The sequence below is a fragment of the Argentina silus genome (genome assembly GCF_951799395.1).
Source record: "Argentina silus genome assembly, chromosome: 14".
NCBI classification, from domain to species: Eukaryota; Metazoa; Chordata; class Actinopteri; order Argentiniformes; family Argentinidae; genus Argentina; species Argentina silus.
Genome location: NC_139668.1, coordinates 1557427 through 1577169, shown reverse-complemented (window position 1 = coordinate 1577169; position 19743 = coordinate 1557427). Strand labels below are relative to the sequence as shown.

The window sequence follows — 19743 nt, the reverse complement described above, 5'->3', positions numbered from 1 at the left end:
AAGAGAGAGAGAGCAAAAGAGGCAAAAAGAGAGAAAGAACAATGGAAGAAAGAGAGGGAGTGGGTTGAGATAAATAGGGGGCGCGGGGGGGGGGGAGGGGAGGGGTAAAAATAGAAGGTGAGAGAGAAGGAGAAAAATGGGGGGGGGGGGGGGTGGAAAGAGAGAAGTGAAAACACGCCAGCTATGCAGAGGGATATTATCTTAATCTGAAAACATTTAGTTCCAGTAGATCCAGCCCGCAGATTGTTCCTTGCACGCAGGGTCTGGGGAAGTAGTGTATACACTGTGCCGTCAGAGATAAAGGCAGCCAATGGGAGAGGGGATACACAGCCCAAGAAAAGTACCATGACTCCCTCAACCACTTCCCTCCCTCTTTCCATTTCTCCCTTCCTCTTTCCCTCTATCCCTCCCTCATTCCATCCCCGGGCAGCTACGAGAGAGAGAGAGACCGATCATTCTCCTTAAAAACAGGCAGAGAGCACACAAGCCTGCACTCTGTTCAATTCATCTATATCTCCCCGTGCCATTGTGTCCTGTGCACCTTGTTTTGTTGCTTTGCACTTTTCATGTGTACAACAGCCTGTTTAGAACCGTACCACACACGACTGGTTTAATTTAACTTGGAATGACACAGAATCGAATTTGCATAAAGCTAGGAGTCAAATGTACTCTAACATTCTGGCAGTTACACCTCTCCATCCATGTTGAATAAGAATGTCACACATCCCCCCACAGGGGAGGTTTTATTTAGCCATCGAAACTGGCCCCTAAAAATAAACACGGGGCAAAATATACTTTTACGCCACACCAGCTTATAATTGTGGACCAGCTGGTCATTGATTGATTCAAGAGCTGCTTCAGCTGCTGCCTGAATTAAATTAGGATACAAAAAAATATAATTAAAACCATATAATCAACAAAAGTCTTCTTTCTGTCAGAGTGGAGTACTGGGGTTGTTTGCTTGTACTGTAGTAGAGAAGAGCAGGGGGGAGGGGGGGGTAGATGCTTATTTCTGGGTCCCAGTCTTGTCTTTTAAGTTGTAATGATTCCATGCCTCTTCTTTCTTCTCTCACGGCGCAGGGTATCCTGTTTACATATTTGGGCCTGCACTTGAAAGCGGAGCCTGCGCCTTTCGACGCGCAGACATGTTGGGAAACAGCTCGCACTGGCCCTCCTCGCCACGGGCAAGAACATCAAAACAATGGTGGGGTTGTGTAATCTCTCTACGCACAATGAAGCAGCCTGTTAACCCCTCTCTGCCCGGCCAGGAGGAGGGAATGCAGCTGCCGCTAGCTACGCCTTTAAGGTAGCTTGGAGCACCTGCCTTGAACTGTGTGTATGTATGTGTGTGTGTGTGTGTGTGTGTGTGTGTGTGTGTGTGTGTGTGTGTGTGTGTGTGTGTGTTGTGTATATGTGTGTGTGTGTGTGTTTGTGTATATGTGTGCGTGTGTGTGTGCGTGTGGTGGTGGTGGGTACCTCATTTAAACTGAGCTAGCTAGGTTTCTACAGCTGAATCATTCTCTCTATGGTGTGTCTACAATATGGACAGGACATCTGAAATAATCAGCTTGAAGGACATTACTGCGGGGTAATGAGTCCAATATTTATATAAGCCTTCATATTCACACTAGTGTTGTCATGATACCAACATTTTGACTTTGATACCAATACCAGCTTAAGTACCACAATTTAGATTCTTAAACGATACCACGGCAACCAAAAAAACATCAGGCAAAGTAAAAGAATATCCTATTAAATAACAGAACATGGAAATTCTTACTTTCATTTCCTTAGCTATCAGGCCTATTCGCTGACCTGCCATGATTTGAACTCCTTGAAGAGGTCGAAAGATGCTTGGCTAAATGTGACATGTTGCCTCCCTTTGACCGCATGGCCTTGTAACATCTTTTACAAACAGGCTTTGTGATTTCGTTGGCTTGCCGTCATTATTGGCTCTATAAGCAAAGTAATGCCAGATTTCACTGGTGGCATCTTATTTATCAACAAGCTGAGGACGGCCAGCATCGACACTTGCGTCTTCCATCCTTCTCTTTCCTCCTTCTTGTCAACGCCACGTGTGCGATTGTTTAGCGTTGTCTTTCCCAGCCACACACGCCCACTATGCATGCAGAGCGCATGCCCCCCCGCCCCCAGTGAGCATATAAAACAAATTACACTGATAAGATAATATTCAAAGTACAAAGTACATTCAAAGTAAATACTGCGTCAGGCAGTTATGGTCAAATTACGTTATGGTAAAAAAAAAAACTTTCTAAATTGTCTTAGTATAGAACCGTTTTCAAAGCAGGGGTTATCAAGGTTCAGATGAAGTTATGGTTAGTGTTGAGGGTTTGGTTTGGGGTTAGATCGGTTTAAGGTTAGAGAGAGGTTAGTATCACTTGAGTAGTATTGCAGAAACAGAAGTTTCCTCACACACACATACACACACATGTATGCATGCACGCACGCACATACACACACATACACACACACTGGCTGGTGTTGGGATCTAATGCCATGTCTGCAACCCTCTCTGAATCCCTAGCCAGGCATCTCTGGTGTTCCATTACATGTCCTCTCTCTACCACTCACTCATGTCTGACTAGCCTGTTTCATCCAGATATCAAAGAAAGCAGCAATTATTCATCTATCAAAAACTATCAGGAAGAGACACAGACACCGGTCTGCAGCTGATCAAAGACGTTTCAGAACATATCCTGAGGAAGCATTTGGATTGGGCTCTAATATCCACGGCTAGCCTTGGATTCCTGCAGCAATCAGTGGGGCTAAAGTGTAATGAAGCAATCAAATAGAATAGTGGCGACATTTTGTTTGGGGGGTGAGGGGAGGATAACACACCAGGAGTGTGTGGGTGTCAGGTCCTGTCTATGGAGGAAAATTACCCCCCCCCCCACCCCCCCCTTCTCTCTCTCTCTGCCCCCCCCCAACCCCACCCTACCAACCGTTGCTGAAAGGGCCTCTTGGATTCTGACACCAACACCCAAGCGCTGCGCTGACAGACAAGGGCACCTCGTCCCGCGGGGGGAAACAATCCTGGCGCTAATACCGGAGACCTTGACAGCCCCCCCCTCGCTCTGCTGACAGATCCTCAGCCGCGCTCTCACGCAAGCCCGCCCTCCCGGGGGAGGCGCTGCTGCCAAGAGGAAAGAGAGCCTATCTCTTCCTGTGTGCCTCACAGCACCGATAAAAACAGCCTGCTACGCCACACGGGTCTGAGGGGGAACGTAAAACTGAGGACAGGGGAGGGAAAACACAGAGCAGGGTTTGGAGAAGACAGGAAGAGCGGACCTGTACGGGCGTCCAGAGTGATTCTGCTGTCCAGGCAGAGCGGAAACGTCGGCTGGGGCCAAAGCAAGCGTCTCTGTCGGACGTGTGAAGACACACTTTCCCAGTATCTGTCAGACTTACAACACGAATGTTATACTGGAGCTGCTGGAGTTTTTTTCTTGTTCCTCCAGCATGCTCTCACGCTCCTTGCTTTGGGGAAATGTTGTTTTTGGTTCAAGTTTGAGTTTCATCATGAACAGGGTTATTTCTTCAGACATACTGTAGTGAGGGAGTGTGGAATAGTTTCACAACCTTCATCTTTGTCAAACAAGCCTCTTCACAGTTACACAATATACCCCCATTGTCTCCGTCTGCACTGATCTATCTCGTATCTCGCAAATGATCATGACCTAGTAAAAAGTAGCCTGGTTAAAATATTTGTAGTATTAGTCATACATTTCCCTATTAATTATGACTAAGATTTCACAGATTAGGAGTGTCTAAAATCAACATATTGGGGAATTCTGCTCCAAAAGGCTTTTTACTGTTCACTTCAAAGGTGTTAGTGATGCTCTGTGAAAGAAACACAATGATAAAGAGAGAGACATAGACCAGAGGCGATGCAGATAGAATAAACAATGGATTCTGACGAGACATGCTGATTCACCTCACAGGTATCCACCTCTTTATTCTAATGACCCACACAGCCTAGTCTGTGTAAACGTTCATTCATAACTCCGGGGGCGGGGAGTGCCTGCCAGTAATTTTCCACCACCACCATAAAACCCAATCATTTTAATGTCTTGATGACAGTTCTGCAGGGGGATACTGTACATTGAACCCGGTGTAGCATGTTTATCTGTCTCTGCCACAGCGGTGTGTGTAACTTGAACTGTGCAGCCATTTTGTGTTCATGATACCGAGGGTGTGACAGCAGGCAGATGGTAAGAGGCCCTCATGCAACAACATTCGAAAAGGTTGCTCGTGACACTCTGTCAGATATTTAGAGAGACTTCAAATGAAAGATGACACTCAAAAAATGTGTGACAACGACTTATATTTGCTGAAAAACAAAACTCGCAAAATGCAGATACTTGTAAACTATTGCACAAACAATCTTGTCATGAAGCAAGAAAGTGAATCAGGAAACAGCTTTTTCCTCCTAGAAACACTAGATAGTGCCTGCAGCTACGAATCAAGACTACTCTGTGCCAGTGCTCTCTGCATTCCATTTGTGTTGTCTTTTACAGAGAAACCTGTTGCTGTTTTCACAAATTAAGTGAGGGTTGGTGGGAAAATATGTTATTTTTTAGAGAAGTGGATATCCTGAGGGATCACAGACACCATTGGTGCTAATGAGACGTTGATTTGTGTTAACGTACAAAACAGTGAATACCTGTTACCTTCATTTGTGCCACAGTACATTCTCTCTGTCTTTTCAATGCAGTTTACAGTATGCAATTACATGACAACACCATGCTTTACTGCTATGAACTGTTGGAAATCTGGAAATGAAATGAAACTGTAGAAAAGCTACAGTCTGCAGCCACACAAGCCTTGGGTTGGGCCGATATTAGATATGAACGAATATTGTGATATGTTTCGCATATTGTGATATTGTTCTCTTACACCAGATGGGTGCACAACTGCAAGTACAGTATCCGGCTTTTTTGCAAGGCAAAGCACATCTAGCAGTGAAAACATGTCTCTTTATTTCATCAGACTATTTACAACACCAGTCATATACTCTTTCCACTGCAGTTCAGTCCATTTTGTGCATGCTGGCATGTGTCCACCATACTTCAGCAATTAACTATGATCATCTATTGTGACATATTTTCTTAAGTAGTAATATTGTGAAAAAGAACATTTGGATATCGCCAACTAGTCCAGCCCAGTCTTGTCCAGTCCATTCCTGAATGATGAGCCTGTCACTTCCTGCCTGTGACCCTAGTCTCTCCCTAGGCAGCCTGAGGGGCAGGAGCTGGAGCAGAGGTTAGCAGGCACCTTGCGTTCAGGCACAGGCCACTGGCATTCCTGTTCAGCCTCACTTCCTCTGATCCTTTTTGTCTGAACAAAGAGAGCTTCCTGTATACATAAAGGAGATTACTCAACATGTTTTACAGGTTTTCCTTGATTACTGAGGAGAACAGGCTCCGTTGGTGAGTTCCACACTGTGTGCCGCACATCAAAGTTAAAGCTGCAGAAATTCAAATATTATTATCCTTTAACTGCACTGTTCTCACAACACATTGTAAAACAAGCCATCTATGACAGCCTTGTATCTTTCAGAAGAATTGTATTAAATTAAAAAAAAAAGGCAATTTCATAAGAAAATGCTATTTCATATACCCTATCTGTTCCGGGGTTGTTAATATGCAGTAGGGGTTACAACAGGGAACAGTGAGGTTTATAAAAACGTAAAACAGCTGTCCTTCAGCGAGAAAGGTTTCTGTTTCCTCTCGTTTTGCCAAAGTTGAACTCATGCATCAAAAATTATGGGGAGTGTAGCAATGATTCACACCCTGGCCCCCTTCAGCGACCCACAATTCCCTGTTCCCTCCGCTCCCATACATATGAGATCTCCCAATACTGCTAGAAGGAAAAAACATGCTTTGCAGGCACTCTAAAACCTAGGTTGGAAAAGGCCCAAGTCTTAAGGTGGAATGACGGGAGAGCGTGAGGAGCAGCAGGGAGGAGGACGTGTTGTGTTCCCTGTGCTGAGCTTTACCTCTCTTTCACATCTCTCACTCCCTCCTTCTCTTATTCTCTCATTCATTTTTGTTCCTCTTTTTCTTCTACTCACCTTTTGTCTCTTGGCTAAGTAAAATTCAAACCTATGAGGGCAGACAAATACCTAAAGCAATCCATTGTTTTGCAACTGTGAGATACAGCAAAACAAACAAGCTGTTAGGTGGGGAAAAACACTATCATTTTGGTCAAGGCTGTGGGATTTAAATCAACAGTGTTACAACAAACTGACTTAAACATTAGTCACAGTCGCAAACAGATTAAAGCTGTTTTCTAAGAACTAAACCAAGCTCATTATTTATTTCACTGTATGACTCAAAATTACAGTGACACCACAATACAAATAACAACTATAGTGATAATATGACCATAGTGACATTTCACCGCCAATTCGACACAGGTGTCACCGACCAATGATTTACAAACTGAGTGATTAAAAAAAGACAACGCAGAATCAAATCCAAGCAACAACTACACGCTCTTTAGTTGTATGGCTTTTCTGTCCTGGGGGTACAATGGATCTTTAAGGGATGCTTGGTCATGTTCCTACTTGAGCAGCTGGGTGCTGTTTTGACTGGGTTGCTCTTCTGAGGGTGTGCTGATGGTCCCGGACAGCCATGCTAGCTGATGCTAGCGCTACTCTAAGTTAGCCCTACGTTGGGTTGGGTACTCAGTAGTAACTGTATAACTCACAAAAATGAAGAAAAACCCTTAAAACTCAGTTTTAAGTTTTTAAGTTTCTCACAGTTTTTAAGTTTCTCACAGGAGTGTGTGGCAGCTGTCATTTACCCCACGGTTGCTGTGTGACTGCTCATACTGCTACCTCCTGTATGGATGTATAGAACATTTAACGCCGCCCTCTGTAGCCTACAGGAAGATCTAAGTTTTGTCTTCAGTTTTGGCACAAGACAAAACAAAGTGACTTACATTGTACAGTATATGGAGTATGGAGTAGTTAGAAAAAGGACCAAGTCACCCTAACCCTAACCTTATTCACTGAGGGTGGAATCCTGACACGAGATCCGAGCGCCTAACTCCAACATTTGCGTAAATCTTTTGTGCAATGATTCGAGTTATGCGCACAGATCTCTAGTTAGAATTCCACTCACACTGCACACCCACATCTAAACTTTGTCAGGGTCCTAACTAATCCTTTCTGTCAGTCTCTTTCTATGTTTTCCCTGTCGTCTGTTTAAGTTAAGGCCAGCCAATCCCCTTAAGTTACATTGCTGGCAATGTGCCAGGGCTTAGGAATCTGTCACATGGTCACTCGACCGTATCACAAACACAGCAGTTTCTCTCCAGTTACACCAAGCACTACATGTGAATTTAAAATACATACTCGGGTGGCTTTAAATGTGTACTGTCATCTACTGAAAGTCCATTTGAGCAGGGCTATGCACAGACTTATGGAAGGGCAGGTGGTGTTTCCCGAAAAGGGCACAGTGGGGGTGGGTGGTGGTGGGGTGATGGGGTCTAAGATGAGTCCTACTGTCTCTAGAATGAGTTCTCAGAAAGGGTTGAGGAGGTTCATAGATACAATCTAAAGAATACCTCAGAGGTTATACAAGGTCAAACAAAGGTCAAGTGAGCCTGTCCTTGTCAGCTGCTGGCCAGGTCAGGTCAACATGCAGGTCAAGGCCCCAACCTCATGCTTTAAATCTCATGTTCATCTCAGTGCTCAAGCCCTGGCCAATCACTTGTTCCATTGCTTGGAGTCTCCTCCTTCCAGTTTCTGTTATAACTTTCCAAAGGCCATTACGTTAGCATTAATGACTCTCGCCAATACAAATATTGATGTTCTACATCCCTCTGAAACAAGCTAGCTCTTTTTTCCTATCAACAATGGAGAAGCTGGATCACTTTCTTTTAGGAAGACAATGGATGAACAACCAGGAAAATAAATGTTCAAGAAAAAAGTGCAGGCTTTAGTCATATTTCCCAGACAACTTGAAAAGAAGCTACAAGTTGAAGAGAGCAAAAGTTGAAAGGGTTCTCATCACCAGCAATGAGACAACAGGGACAAAGCCATGAATGTCCCCAAAGAGAGAACTCCTCTCTCATTTGAAAAACAACAGAAGAGTCTGCATGACAAGACAATCTGATCTCATTGCCCATAGGTAAGAATGTTCCGATTGTTCATGCCTCAGAATACGACCTACGTTTAACGTATGGTTGACCATGTGAATTGTGACATGTGTGGCGGTTAAGCAGTATTAGGCATTAACTTTGAGTGGTTAAAGTTAGGGGAAGTTGTTAGGGGAAAGCATTAGCAAATATTAGCAGGAATTAGCACAAAAAAGTAGTGTCCCAAGTACGATTCGAACCAGCGACGTTTGGGTTGCAAGTCGGGCAGTTCATGCCTCCACCACTCAGCATCGACAGTTCCCCTCATGGCCGATGGAGGCATACGTAAAGCATACATAAACATTGGTTGTTTTCTGTGGCATGAACAGTCAGAACATGCATCCTTATCTCGGGGTGAGCAGGTTGGACAAGAACAAGTGGAGCAGCACCTTGGGCCTCCCATAACTCTGTCCTCTTGGGCAGACAAGCAGACCCTACAAGCTGACAAGAGGAGGAGAGCTTGGGTGAGGAGGCTCAGTCTGGTAACATCAAGGAGAGACGGCCATTCTACTGGCAGCATCAACCAAACCTTCCAAGATCTAAAAGCTTTATTTGGCCATATTTGTCTAGTTGAGATTTCAAAACTCTGTTTAAACTTGGCCAGTGACTCAAATACATGTATTGAGAACCACATTCCATGTACACTTCCATTGACTGATTGAACTTAAGCTCTGCATTAACTGTACATTGACCTGGGTGTCAGAGTTACAGGTGTAAGCCCTGAGCCTTAGAGCCTGGGAGGTACCTCAGATGAGGTGAGAGGTCACCACTAATGTCTCCAGCGCTCATTCCTCTCTGTCTGTGTCTCCTCCACATTCCACACAATGTTGTGTCCTGGAGCACTGTGCAGCCTTCCTCAGTGTGTGTCTACGTCAAACACTTCCCTACTAAACATGTCAAGACACTACTCTGCTGTGCTCACCCCGCTGACTCATGCTAGTTACACTGGCATCACAGAGACCCATGGAGCATGGTAGGACCCTCTAACACAGCCCATAACCAGACAGTCTGTGATTGGACACTATAGAGAATGCATATCTCTTTCAATGGGAAAAAAAGACCTTAGAGTAGATGATCTCGATGACAACAACAACAACAATAAAGAGAAATGGGGAAATGGGTCAAATGTTAGGAGTCCGTCATCTGAGCATGAACATGTGAAAGCATTCCTTTAACCTGAGGTTTTGACATCATAACACCTGTAAATAATGAATCTGTGTAACTTCCCTCCATACCGTATCTTTGGTATCAGTCTTCTTTCTCTTGAAGATACAAGTACATTCATGTTTGGCATTTAAGATAAGACAGCATTACAGATACAATATACTGTAGTACAAATATTGGCTACGGTAAATGCTTTGGTATACTACTGCCGGTAAAATAGCTGAAGATAAAATAGTTATGTTCACCACTGGTTATTAAGATCATTCCTGATGTCATATTGTGGTTGCTCTGGGGTTTAGGGGAAGTGTGTCATATTATTCACAATTCAGTGAATAGTGTGTTCAGTTCAGTTCCATCTACAGCTTTACACCCTTACAGCTATGCTCCACCTACCTGACCTAACTGAGTCAGTCCACCCTTGCGTTTTCTTACCAACATCCACAACACTCAACACCAGCACTGAGTTCCATGTTGCTCTGTCAATGCCTCCTAACCACCTGTCAATCGACAAAACACCCAAAACATGTTTCTGTTCATCATAACAAAATACAAAAATGTCATTCACACGTACATGTTGGAGAAGGGAAACTCTGCACATTTTCTTGACTGAAATGTCACATGAAATGTGCTATGATCTAACCTTAGTATGACCTTGTGACTGATTAGCAGGTAAAGGTCAAAGGTGATTGCCTGAGTAGCCTACGTTACTGCTGTCCCACAAGGAGCCAGCTGTCCTCTGCTGGGGTGTGTTAGAGACCTGCGCTGTTACCCAACCCAAATCCCAAATCCCATGACTTTTTCAACTGGAAAACATCTGGGAAAGTCATGGTGGTGGGGGTGGGGCAGTGGGGGGTGTAACAACACAGGCGCCTAGAAGAGGATACAGTGAGGGAGAGGGGGAGAGCAGAGAGGGGAATTTACGGAGAAATAATAGAGCTCTTTATATTAGAGCAATAATGAGACTGGGCTTACCAACCCTCTGTGTGTCCACCACCATCCCAGCTGACTCCAGCCCCAGTGGAGCCATCACATTGTGCCGCCATGCTTAGGAGCTCTCTAGGCCCCACAGCCTCAGACACAGACCATAAATAAGCTTCAAGCTTCACACAGATCAGACACAGCCCAGAGGCAGCCAGAGGCAGAGACAAGAGTTGGGGGGGAAAGAGAGATAGAATAGAGAGAGAGAAAGAGAGAAGGATACAGGTCACAAAGAGAGAGAGAGAGGAAGAGAGGAGGGGTGGGGAGAAGACAGAGGATACTGACAAGCATACCAACTAACACAGAGGTACTTCAGTGTTTTTGTCGATTGCCAAAACCAATGCATATGACTGCACGGCAACAGGCACATGCTGGGGTCTGTGGCAACAGGGGGATGATCCATGTGATCCTCATGAACGTCCTGACACCCCAGACCCCACTAGCACCCTGTCTCCTGACAAAGACCTGGATCTGGATCTCTAGGCCTCCTTCTGGGTGTCTGGGCCTTAGTAAACAGCCTGTCTGTTGTCTGAACACATATATGTGGTGTCACATGCAGCATGGAGATGATATTTACTCACCCCGACTCATGAAACTGTGTCCAACCACCATTTCCACATTGCGTGATATCACTAAAATGCCTTATTGAGAATAAATCCCAAGTCGATATATTTCAGGATTAAATTCCAAGACGACTGTGTACCATTTTGTTCCTTTTTGACTGACATTAAAAATAAGGTCAGTAAAGATCATCCCCATGTCACACCACATAGCATAGCATCAGACAACAGACAGTTGCTATGCTATGTGGTGTCAGTCAAAAAGGAACAAAATGGTACACAGTCATCTTGAACGTGTCGATTCATATTACAAGGGAGTCTGGAGCTCAGCCACACCTACCCCCAAAAACAATCATGGAACTTGATCCTGAAATATATCCACCTATTCTTAAAAAGAAAATTGATATCAGCAATGCGGAAATGGTGATTTGACACAGTTGCCTGAGTCAGGGTCAGTAAAGATCATCCCCATGTGACACCACATATATATGGCCAGACAACAGACATGCTGTGTTCTGGGCTCCAGACACTCAGAAGGAGCTGGCCCAGAGATGATACAGATAACACTCTGTCAGGAGACGAGGGCATGCTCCGGTCTGGGACAGCAGGGCTGTAATAGGCACACAATGTGCCGCTTGTATCGGTGGCGTGGGACCCAACCCAAAGGCCTTTCTCATCGACACCTTCCAGCTCCTTCCCATCCTCCAGTGCCTATAATGTAGTGAGACCGAGCGGGAGAGAGAGCGGGCCAGTGGGACACAGAGCTCTTTTTCTCCACATCCTGCCGCAGCGTCCAGCCACTTCCTCCTCTCTAAGTCCTCCGTACATCCACACGGCTCAGCCGTGACTGCAGCCTTTATGCCTGATTCACCAAAGTAGAGCAAGAGCATTGACCAGGGTATGATCGAGGATTATGAACACTGCGACTAAGAGAAATGTGTATAGAGCATACAAAGCTGTATAAGTTGAAGTTGTAACCCTTTTTTCTTCTTCTGGGTGAATAGTTTAGCACCTCTTTCCCACCGTGCCGTACAAACACATGACACTGTTGTAATAACACGCTGGGATCCTGTTGTGTTTGTTTGAGGGAGGGCTTTGTGAACTTGCACTTCACACAGGCTGTAGAGGAAAGGCTGAACAGAAGAAGGAAAGGGGGCAAAGGGGTTGCAAAGGAAGTAGGGCGTTGGTGGGGTCAGGGCTCAGGCCCTATCTTCCAACTCTCTCCAAACACTGCCCCTGCCTCTCTGAAGAAGAAGAGAACAGTTTTGCCCTACTGACCTCTGCTAGCAACCTGATCTCATTGCCCATACGTAAGAATGTCCTGATTGTTCATGCCTCAGAATACGACCTATCATTACGTATGCTTGACCACGTGAATCACGACTTGCGTGGCCGTTAGGCATTAACTTCAAGTGATGGTAAGTTGTCAGGCGAAGGCATTAGCAAATATTAGCTTAAGCAACAAGAATTAGCAAGAATTAGGACACAAAAAAAAATGAGTGTCCCAAGTGCGAATCGAACCAGCAACGTTCGAGTTGCAAGTCGGGTGGTTAATCACAGGTGACAACAAAAACCTTTCAGAACTCATGAGCTCTACTGATAACTCTAATGATTAACATGTAAATGTGTATACTAGGTCAGTGCAGTTGACCAAAACAAAGTTTTCAGGACACATTCAGACTTCAAAGGTCAAGAGAGACTATTTTTGTCTTCTTTTTTTTTTGTCTTTTGATTGTCTTCATTTATTGTCCTGTTGATAGAGATTTGCACCACATAAAAATTATCTAATATTCAGAAATGTCAGTTTCTTAAAAAAGAGACATATAATCCCTTGCCATTCTGCAGGTCAACATGTATCTAAACTCTGCAGGTAGCAGGCTTCTGCTTCTGTTGTATGGTGTCAAAACAGTACGGTCACAGAAAGGAATCACTGGACTGCTTAGCTCCTTGATACACAGTTGGAAATGCTTGTCTCCATTTGTTCCATTTCACATCTCTGGTTGCCAAGGAAGTTACTTTAAAACATACAGTTTGCAAACACACCTCATCTGATATCCTTGTCTGGTTGGGCTTTTCTAACTGCTCAGCTGGTGGAGAACCCAAAAATAGGACTCCTTTTTTGGTGTGCCAGGCTCCAGCAATCAGTCTTGTCATCTTCTCCATCTTCTCACACCTGTGGTTCATCACCTTTCAGTCTGCCAAACGGTTGAACTCCCGCCAAGCTAGGCTAGAGTTATTGCCCTGGCTCCTGTAACATCAAGCCAGACGCCCTGTCCCGGCTGTTCTCCGGGGAGGAGAGGACTACTGAGCCGGTTTCCAATCTTCCTCCCACCTGCTTCGTCACCACCCTCACCTGGGAGATTGAGTCGCAGGTCAGACAAGCCCAGAGCCAGCAATCTGACCCAGATAACGGTCCACCCAGTCGCCTGTTTGTCCCTAACTATGTCCGCTCCCAGGTTCTCCAGTGGGCTCATTCCACATGCTTCACCTGTCATCCTTGAATCAACCGGACACTTGCCTTCCTCTGCCAATGGTTTTGGTGGTCCTCCATGGATGTGGATGTCTGGTGCTTCATCGCTGCCTGCACCACCTGAGCCCGGAACAAGACGTCCTCCAAACCCTGCTCTGGTCTTCTCAGTCCCCTGCCTGTCCCCAGTCGTCCCTGGTCTCATATAGCTCTGGACTTTGTCACCGGTCTCCCTCCGTCTGATGGGAAGACTGCCATTCTCACAGTCATTGATCGTTTCTCCAAAGCTGCCCATTTTTTCGCCTAAACTTCCCTCAGCTAGGGAGACCGCCGACCTCATGGTGGACCACGTTTTCCGTGTTCGTGGCATTCCCTCCGACATCGTGTCCGACAGACGCCCACAGTTCATCTCCCAGATTTGGAAGCCGTTTTGCAAGGCCCTGGGTGCCACAGTCAGCCGGCCAATCAGGAGATGGAGGCTGCGCTCCATTGTTTAACATCTGCCAAACCGTCCACCTGGAGTTCTCAGCTGTCCTGGGTCGAGTATGCCCATAACTCCCTAATCAATGCCTCCTCTGGTTTGCCCCCCTTCCTCTGTTCTCTCGGTTACCAGCCCCCCTTGTTTCCTGCGCAGGAGGAGGACATTGATGTTCCGTCGGTCCAGGCCCACATGCGCCGCTTCCGGAGGACCTGGAGGGGTGCCCGCACTGCCCTGCTCCACGCATCCACCCAGGTCCCAGAACCAGGCAAACCGCTACCACACCCTGGCACCCACATACTCCCCTGGGCAGAAGGTATGGCTTCTAGCTAAGGATCTGCCCCTCAAGGTGGTGTCCAAGAAGCTGGCTCCCCGTTTTGTTGGTCCCTATGTGATTGAGTCTATCATCAACCCCTGTGCTGTCCACCTGAAACTCCCTGCCTCCCTTCTTGTTCACCCCACCTTTCATGTATTTCAAATTAAGTCTGTCTCCTCCTCCCCGGATGATCGACGACCACCCTGCCTACACTGTCCGGCGGCTGCTGGATGTGTGCCATTAGGGTTGTGGATTTCAATATTTGGCGGACTGGGAAGGTTACAGTCCGGAGGAGCGTTCGTGGGTTCCTAGCTCCCAAATCCTGGACATGGGCCTTATCCAGGACTTCCACTGGTCACACCCCACTGGTTCCAGGTGTGCGCCAGGTGGTGCCCGTAGAGGGGGGGTACTGTCACACTCTCCACTTCCACCTAGCCTGTGCCAGTATCTCTCTCTCTCCTGTCTGTCTCTGTTTGTCTGTGTGTGTATGTGTGTGGGCGTGGGCCCAGGCTCCCGCAATCTGTCTCGTCATCTTCTCCACCTGCTCGATCTTCACACCTGTGGTTCATCACCTCATCTACTCACAGTATTTAAACCTTGGCTTCCCATCCACTCATCGCCAGATCGTTGTTTGTCGTTACAAGACCCCTTCCCGGTTTCTGCCAACCTGCCTACCTGCCTGCCAGCCTGCCCTGCCTACCTGCCCTGTTGGCCTGTCTACTTGTCCTGCCTGCCCTGCCTACCTGCCCTACCTACTCATCCATCTGCTGTTTGTATTGCTTACTGCTTATACTGTTCATATTGTTTATACTGTCCATACAGTATATTTTTTGGTACTTCTATTTTTATTTTATTCTATTTTAAAACTTATTGTATTGTTGCACTACTCTGTGGCACTGTCACTTTTGCATTTCACTGTATACTTGTATGCACGTGACAAATAAAGAATCTTGAATCTTGTCTGCCTGTCTACCTGCCCTTCCTGCCCTGCCTGCGTGCCCCGCCCGCCCTGTCTACCTGCCTGCCTGCCCTGTCTGCCTTCTACCCTCCCCTGCTTGCCATTCCACCCTGCTACTCCCTTCCCCCCATTCCCTCATTAAAACCGGTTCTTTTATATTCGTGTCCTGTCTCTGTGTCCTGTGCTTGGGTTCCTTAGCTCTGACCATAACATGATGACTCACAGGCTTTCATTGAAGCGACTGCACTTTTTCAGAATATGATTTTTAGCATACAGTACATAACACAATTGTTCAGCCTTTGACACAACAAACACCATGTAGACAATAAAAGAAATCATTGAGCAGTGGAAAGGAAGATAAGAGATCTCATAAACCAATACCTCAGGCACAGGCTGTGACACTCACCATTGAAGAAGCTCTTGACCTTCAGGTATCCAACACTGAGCCGAAGCACTGACAGTTTGTCCAGCCGCGCCCGCACATCCTCTGAGAACGGCAGCAGGCTGGTCAGCTTATCTAGCTCACCATTCAGCCGATCCCTGTGGCGTTTGGAGGGGTTTGACTTGATGCCATCAGAAGAAGGGGGTTTAGGACTGTAAAGAGACACACACTGAGATGAGAACAGAGCATTATGCTGAAAGGATGGGAGGTTGTCATTGACGCAGGGTCATATTAGTATTCAGACCCCTTCACTTTTTCCACATTTTGTTGTGTTATAGACTCAATTTAAAATTGATTAAATTAAAAGAATTTGCCATCAATCCACACACAATACCCCAGAATGACAAAGCGAAAACACATTTTCAGAAATTTCTGTAAATTTATTGAAATTGAAATACAGAAATACCTCATGTACATACGTATTCAGACCCTTTGCTATGTCACTCTTAAAATTAGCTATAATGCAAAAATGTCATCAACAAACCACTCAATAAGTTGAATTAAGTCCATCTTAATGCAAGGATAATAGTTCATTTTGGAATTAATATCTTTGTTTTTATGGGGTCTCTGATTTGCATAGGAATCAATTACATACTGTGTGGATTAGGATTGCACTACCAACTAAGCAAATTTAATAATTTCCTCTTGATCCTGACAAACTCCCCAGTCCCTGCCAGTGACAAACATACCCATAACTTGATGCAGCTACCACTATTCTTCACACAAGAGATGGTGCGGAAACTGCATTGCATGTGCTGGATTTGCACCAAAGTTAATGCTTTGTAGTAAAACCAAATAAACACATTTCCGCCACTTTCTTTGCTGTATCACTTAAATTCATTGTTGCAAACGCAATTATGGATATGAGATAGATTATTTTCCATTAAGGGAGTCTTTTTAGCCACTTGGTTATAGACCAATTTTGTAGAGTGACTGATGTCGACTGTGCTTTTTTCTCTCCACCATTCAACTTTGTAGATTTTTGTAAGTCTCCCCAGGCTTCAGGGTCGCATTCCTGAGCAGTTTTGTTCCTCTCCATTTGCTCTGTTTGTAATGACTACCTGATCCACACAGTGTGTAATTGATTTCTATGCAAATCAGAGACCCTATAAAAACAAAGATATTAATTCCAAAATTACATGAACTAATATCCTTGCATTAAGATGGACTCAATTCAAACTTATTGAGTGATTTGTTGATGACATTTAAGCATCTTAGCTAATTTTAAGAGTGTCAAAGGGTCTGAATACTTATGTACATGAGGTATTTCTGTATTTCAATTTTAATATATTTTCTGAAATATCTAAAAACCTGTTTTTGCTTTGTCATTCTGGGGTATTGTGTGTGGATTGATGGCAAATTATTTTAATTTAATCCATTTTAAATTGAATCTATAACACACAACAAAATGTGGAAAAGGTGAAGGGGTCTGAATACTTTCCGAAAGCACTGTATGGTTTACCAAATGTTTGAGGATTGAAATTTCCTCTGCTTTCAAGTTCCCTTCTCCTGTTTTTGAAAGTATAAGCAGCCTTCTCAATGTCAGTTTCCAAAAACACAAGTCATCGTCTAGACACATTCCATTAATGTGTAATGAGGCACAGCATCCTGTCAAGAATACTTAGAGAGTCATGATGAGTGACATTACGTAAGGCAAACCAAGGCAATTGCCTGGAGCCTCAAGCAGGGACATGGCCTCATGTCGGCGTGCAATCATTGAGGTAAATTGAGGGTAAAATAAAGCCCAACAATTGATCACATTAGATCAACCAACACATGTTTTATCATCTTTCAGTATAATGTCCTAAAAACAGTAGCCTAATATTTCTTATTATTATTATATAATATTATTATTATTATATAATTATTTCTGCTTGCCTTTCTCAGCATCAAGGGGGCTTTCACACCTGCTATGTTGTCAATGTCTGAAACTATCTGACCGAACCCAGATAGCCTACAAGATAGAAGACCATTGTTACACAACAGAGGTCAGTGGAATTCATTTAACAATGAAGTCATCCTGACCACAGCCTCCACCAATCAGACTGATCTCTGCCTAGGCCACCAAAACTCTAAAGCAGCAAGCAGATACGCAAGTGTCATCTGAGGTTTGAACCTGACTTGCACTCAAAAGTGATGATATGATGTGCAAACACCTCTGCACTCCACCTGCGCCTGGCTCGCAGATAGATATGGGTGTGTCATCTTTACAAAATATGTTCATACAATATTTGCACCTCACGCCTTGATTTTCAAAAGATATATGCACATACGCCTTTGGAAAAGTTGCATCAGGGCAGGATATGGCGCACCATCCTTGTGGAAAATGGTATTTCAATTGCTTTATGGCCAGACAAAGACATTAACAAGAAAATACAATATATAGGACTCGTTACAGTTTTGTAGATGCTTTAGATGCTACCGATGATCAAGTAATCTGAAAATAGACATCACTATTCAGTAAAATTTGCTTTTGGTTTTGAGACAATCTTCAATGGAGCACAGGAGGGATGGATCGGACTCATCACTGGTGTGATTAGTAGATGATGATGGTTCATCTTAAAAACAAAACAACATATTAAGGCTATAATCAACTAAAGGGTCCAAACCATATTATATGAAGTGAAAAAAAAACATATTAAAGGTGGCTCTTATTATTCAGGGTTTCACTCACCTGCCAGTCCCCCACCGGTGCCGCTTTCATGGGAGCGTATTGAATGTTTATCTTCACTCTTTGTTTGAAATCAGCAACCTTTCTTTTTTATTTGTTTTAGATTTTTTCTTTTGATTATGCACTAATTTTCCCACTTTGAAGTAAATCTTTGTTTTATGTCTAGCAAATGGTGATTTCATTTAAGGTTACATCTTCTGACATGGATTTCCCCCCATTCCAAGTTATACCCTATTGTAAAATTATATGAGTGAAATGAGTGAAAATTTAAATAAGGCGTGCCCACCTCTTTTTGCTATCTTTGAAAACAGCTTCTCAATACATAAGCGCAGGAAAATGCGAACATACGCTTTGAAAATCAACCTGTATGTCTGTAACCATGAAGTAGCTTTTGCAGCAGCATCATCATGCTTGGGTATCTACCTGTAACCATAGAACCAAATCCATGCAGACATTTCACTCCCTGGTATATTCCCTTGAAAATACAGTGCCCTCCATAAATATTGGAAAGAGGAAGCATTATGTCTTGTTTTAGCTCCATACACCAACAGTTTGGATTTGAACAACTACTATGGGGTCAAAGCTTTAACTCAATGTTTCTTTTCTTTCAGATTTCACCATTTAGAAAGTACAACATTTTTTAAACATACTCCCTCTATTTCAGGGCTTCAAATATATTGAAAAAATCATATATTGTCCAAATAAAGTACTCATGTTTAGTATTTGGTCAACAATACTTTGCATGCAATAACTGCCTGATGCCTGCGACCCATTGCCCTCACCAGACACTGGGTATATTTTTTGGTGCTGCTCTGCCAGGCCTGTACTGCAGCCATCTTCAGTTGTTGTTTGTTTTTAGGTCTTTTTGCCTAAAATCTTATCACCAGAAAATGAAATGCATGTTCAATTAGATTTAAATCTGAATATTGACTTGGCTAGTCAATAACTTTCCACTTTTTGGCCCTGAAAAACTCCCTAGTTGCTATGGCAGTGTGTTGGGTTCATTGTCTTATTGCATGATGAAGCGCTATCCAATGAATTTGGAGGCATTGGCATGTACTTGTGCAGACAAGATGTTTTTGTACACTTCAGAATACATTCTGCTGCTGCTGTAATTTGATGATGTTACTGCTAACAGCAAGTTAGCCAGACAAGTTAGCCAGTTCTCATGGCAGCTATACATGCTCAAACCATTCACCCCTTCCAACATGTTTCACAGATGAGGTGGTATGCTGTAAATCTTGGGCAGATCCTTTTTTTAGCCTTGCAATCACTCTGGTACATGATAATATTCATCTTATCTGTCCACAAGACCGTTTTCCAGACTGCTGCAGGCTTTTTAGGTACTTATTATCAAACTGTAACCTGACCATCCTTTTTGAGGATAGCTAGTGGTTTGCACCTTGCAGTGAAGCCTCTGTAGTTCGGCTGGTGACATTTTCTGTGGATGGTAGTCTCTGACACATTCACACCTACCTCCTGGAGAGTGTTCCTGATTTGTGGGACAATTATTATTATTTTTTCTTAATTATTGTTCATCCAC

The 19743-nt window shown here is 44.3% G+C and overlaps 1 protein-coding gene across 1 annotated transcript in view; it reads right to left on the bottom strand.

The window, feature by feature from the left end:
* The window catches only part of ahr2 (aryl hydrocarbon receptor 2), a 65170-nt gene that overhangs the window by 40189 nt on the left and 5238 nt on the right, over window positions 1–19743 (bottom strand). Inside the window, exon 2 of the mRNA XM_083685201.1 lies at window positions 15494–15681. Coding sequence (XP_083541327.1) covers window positions 15494–15681 — 188 coding nt within the window. The remainder of the gene's footprint in view (window positions 1–15493; window positions 15682–19743) is intronic.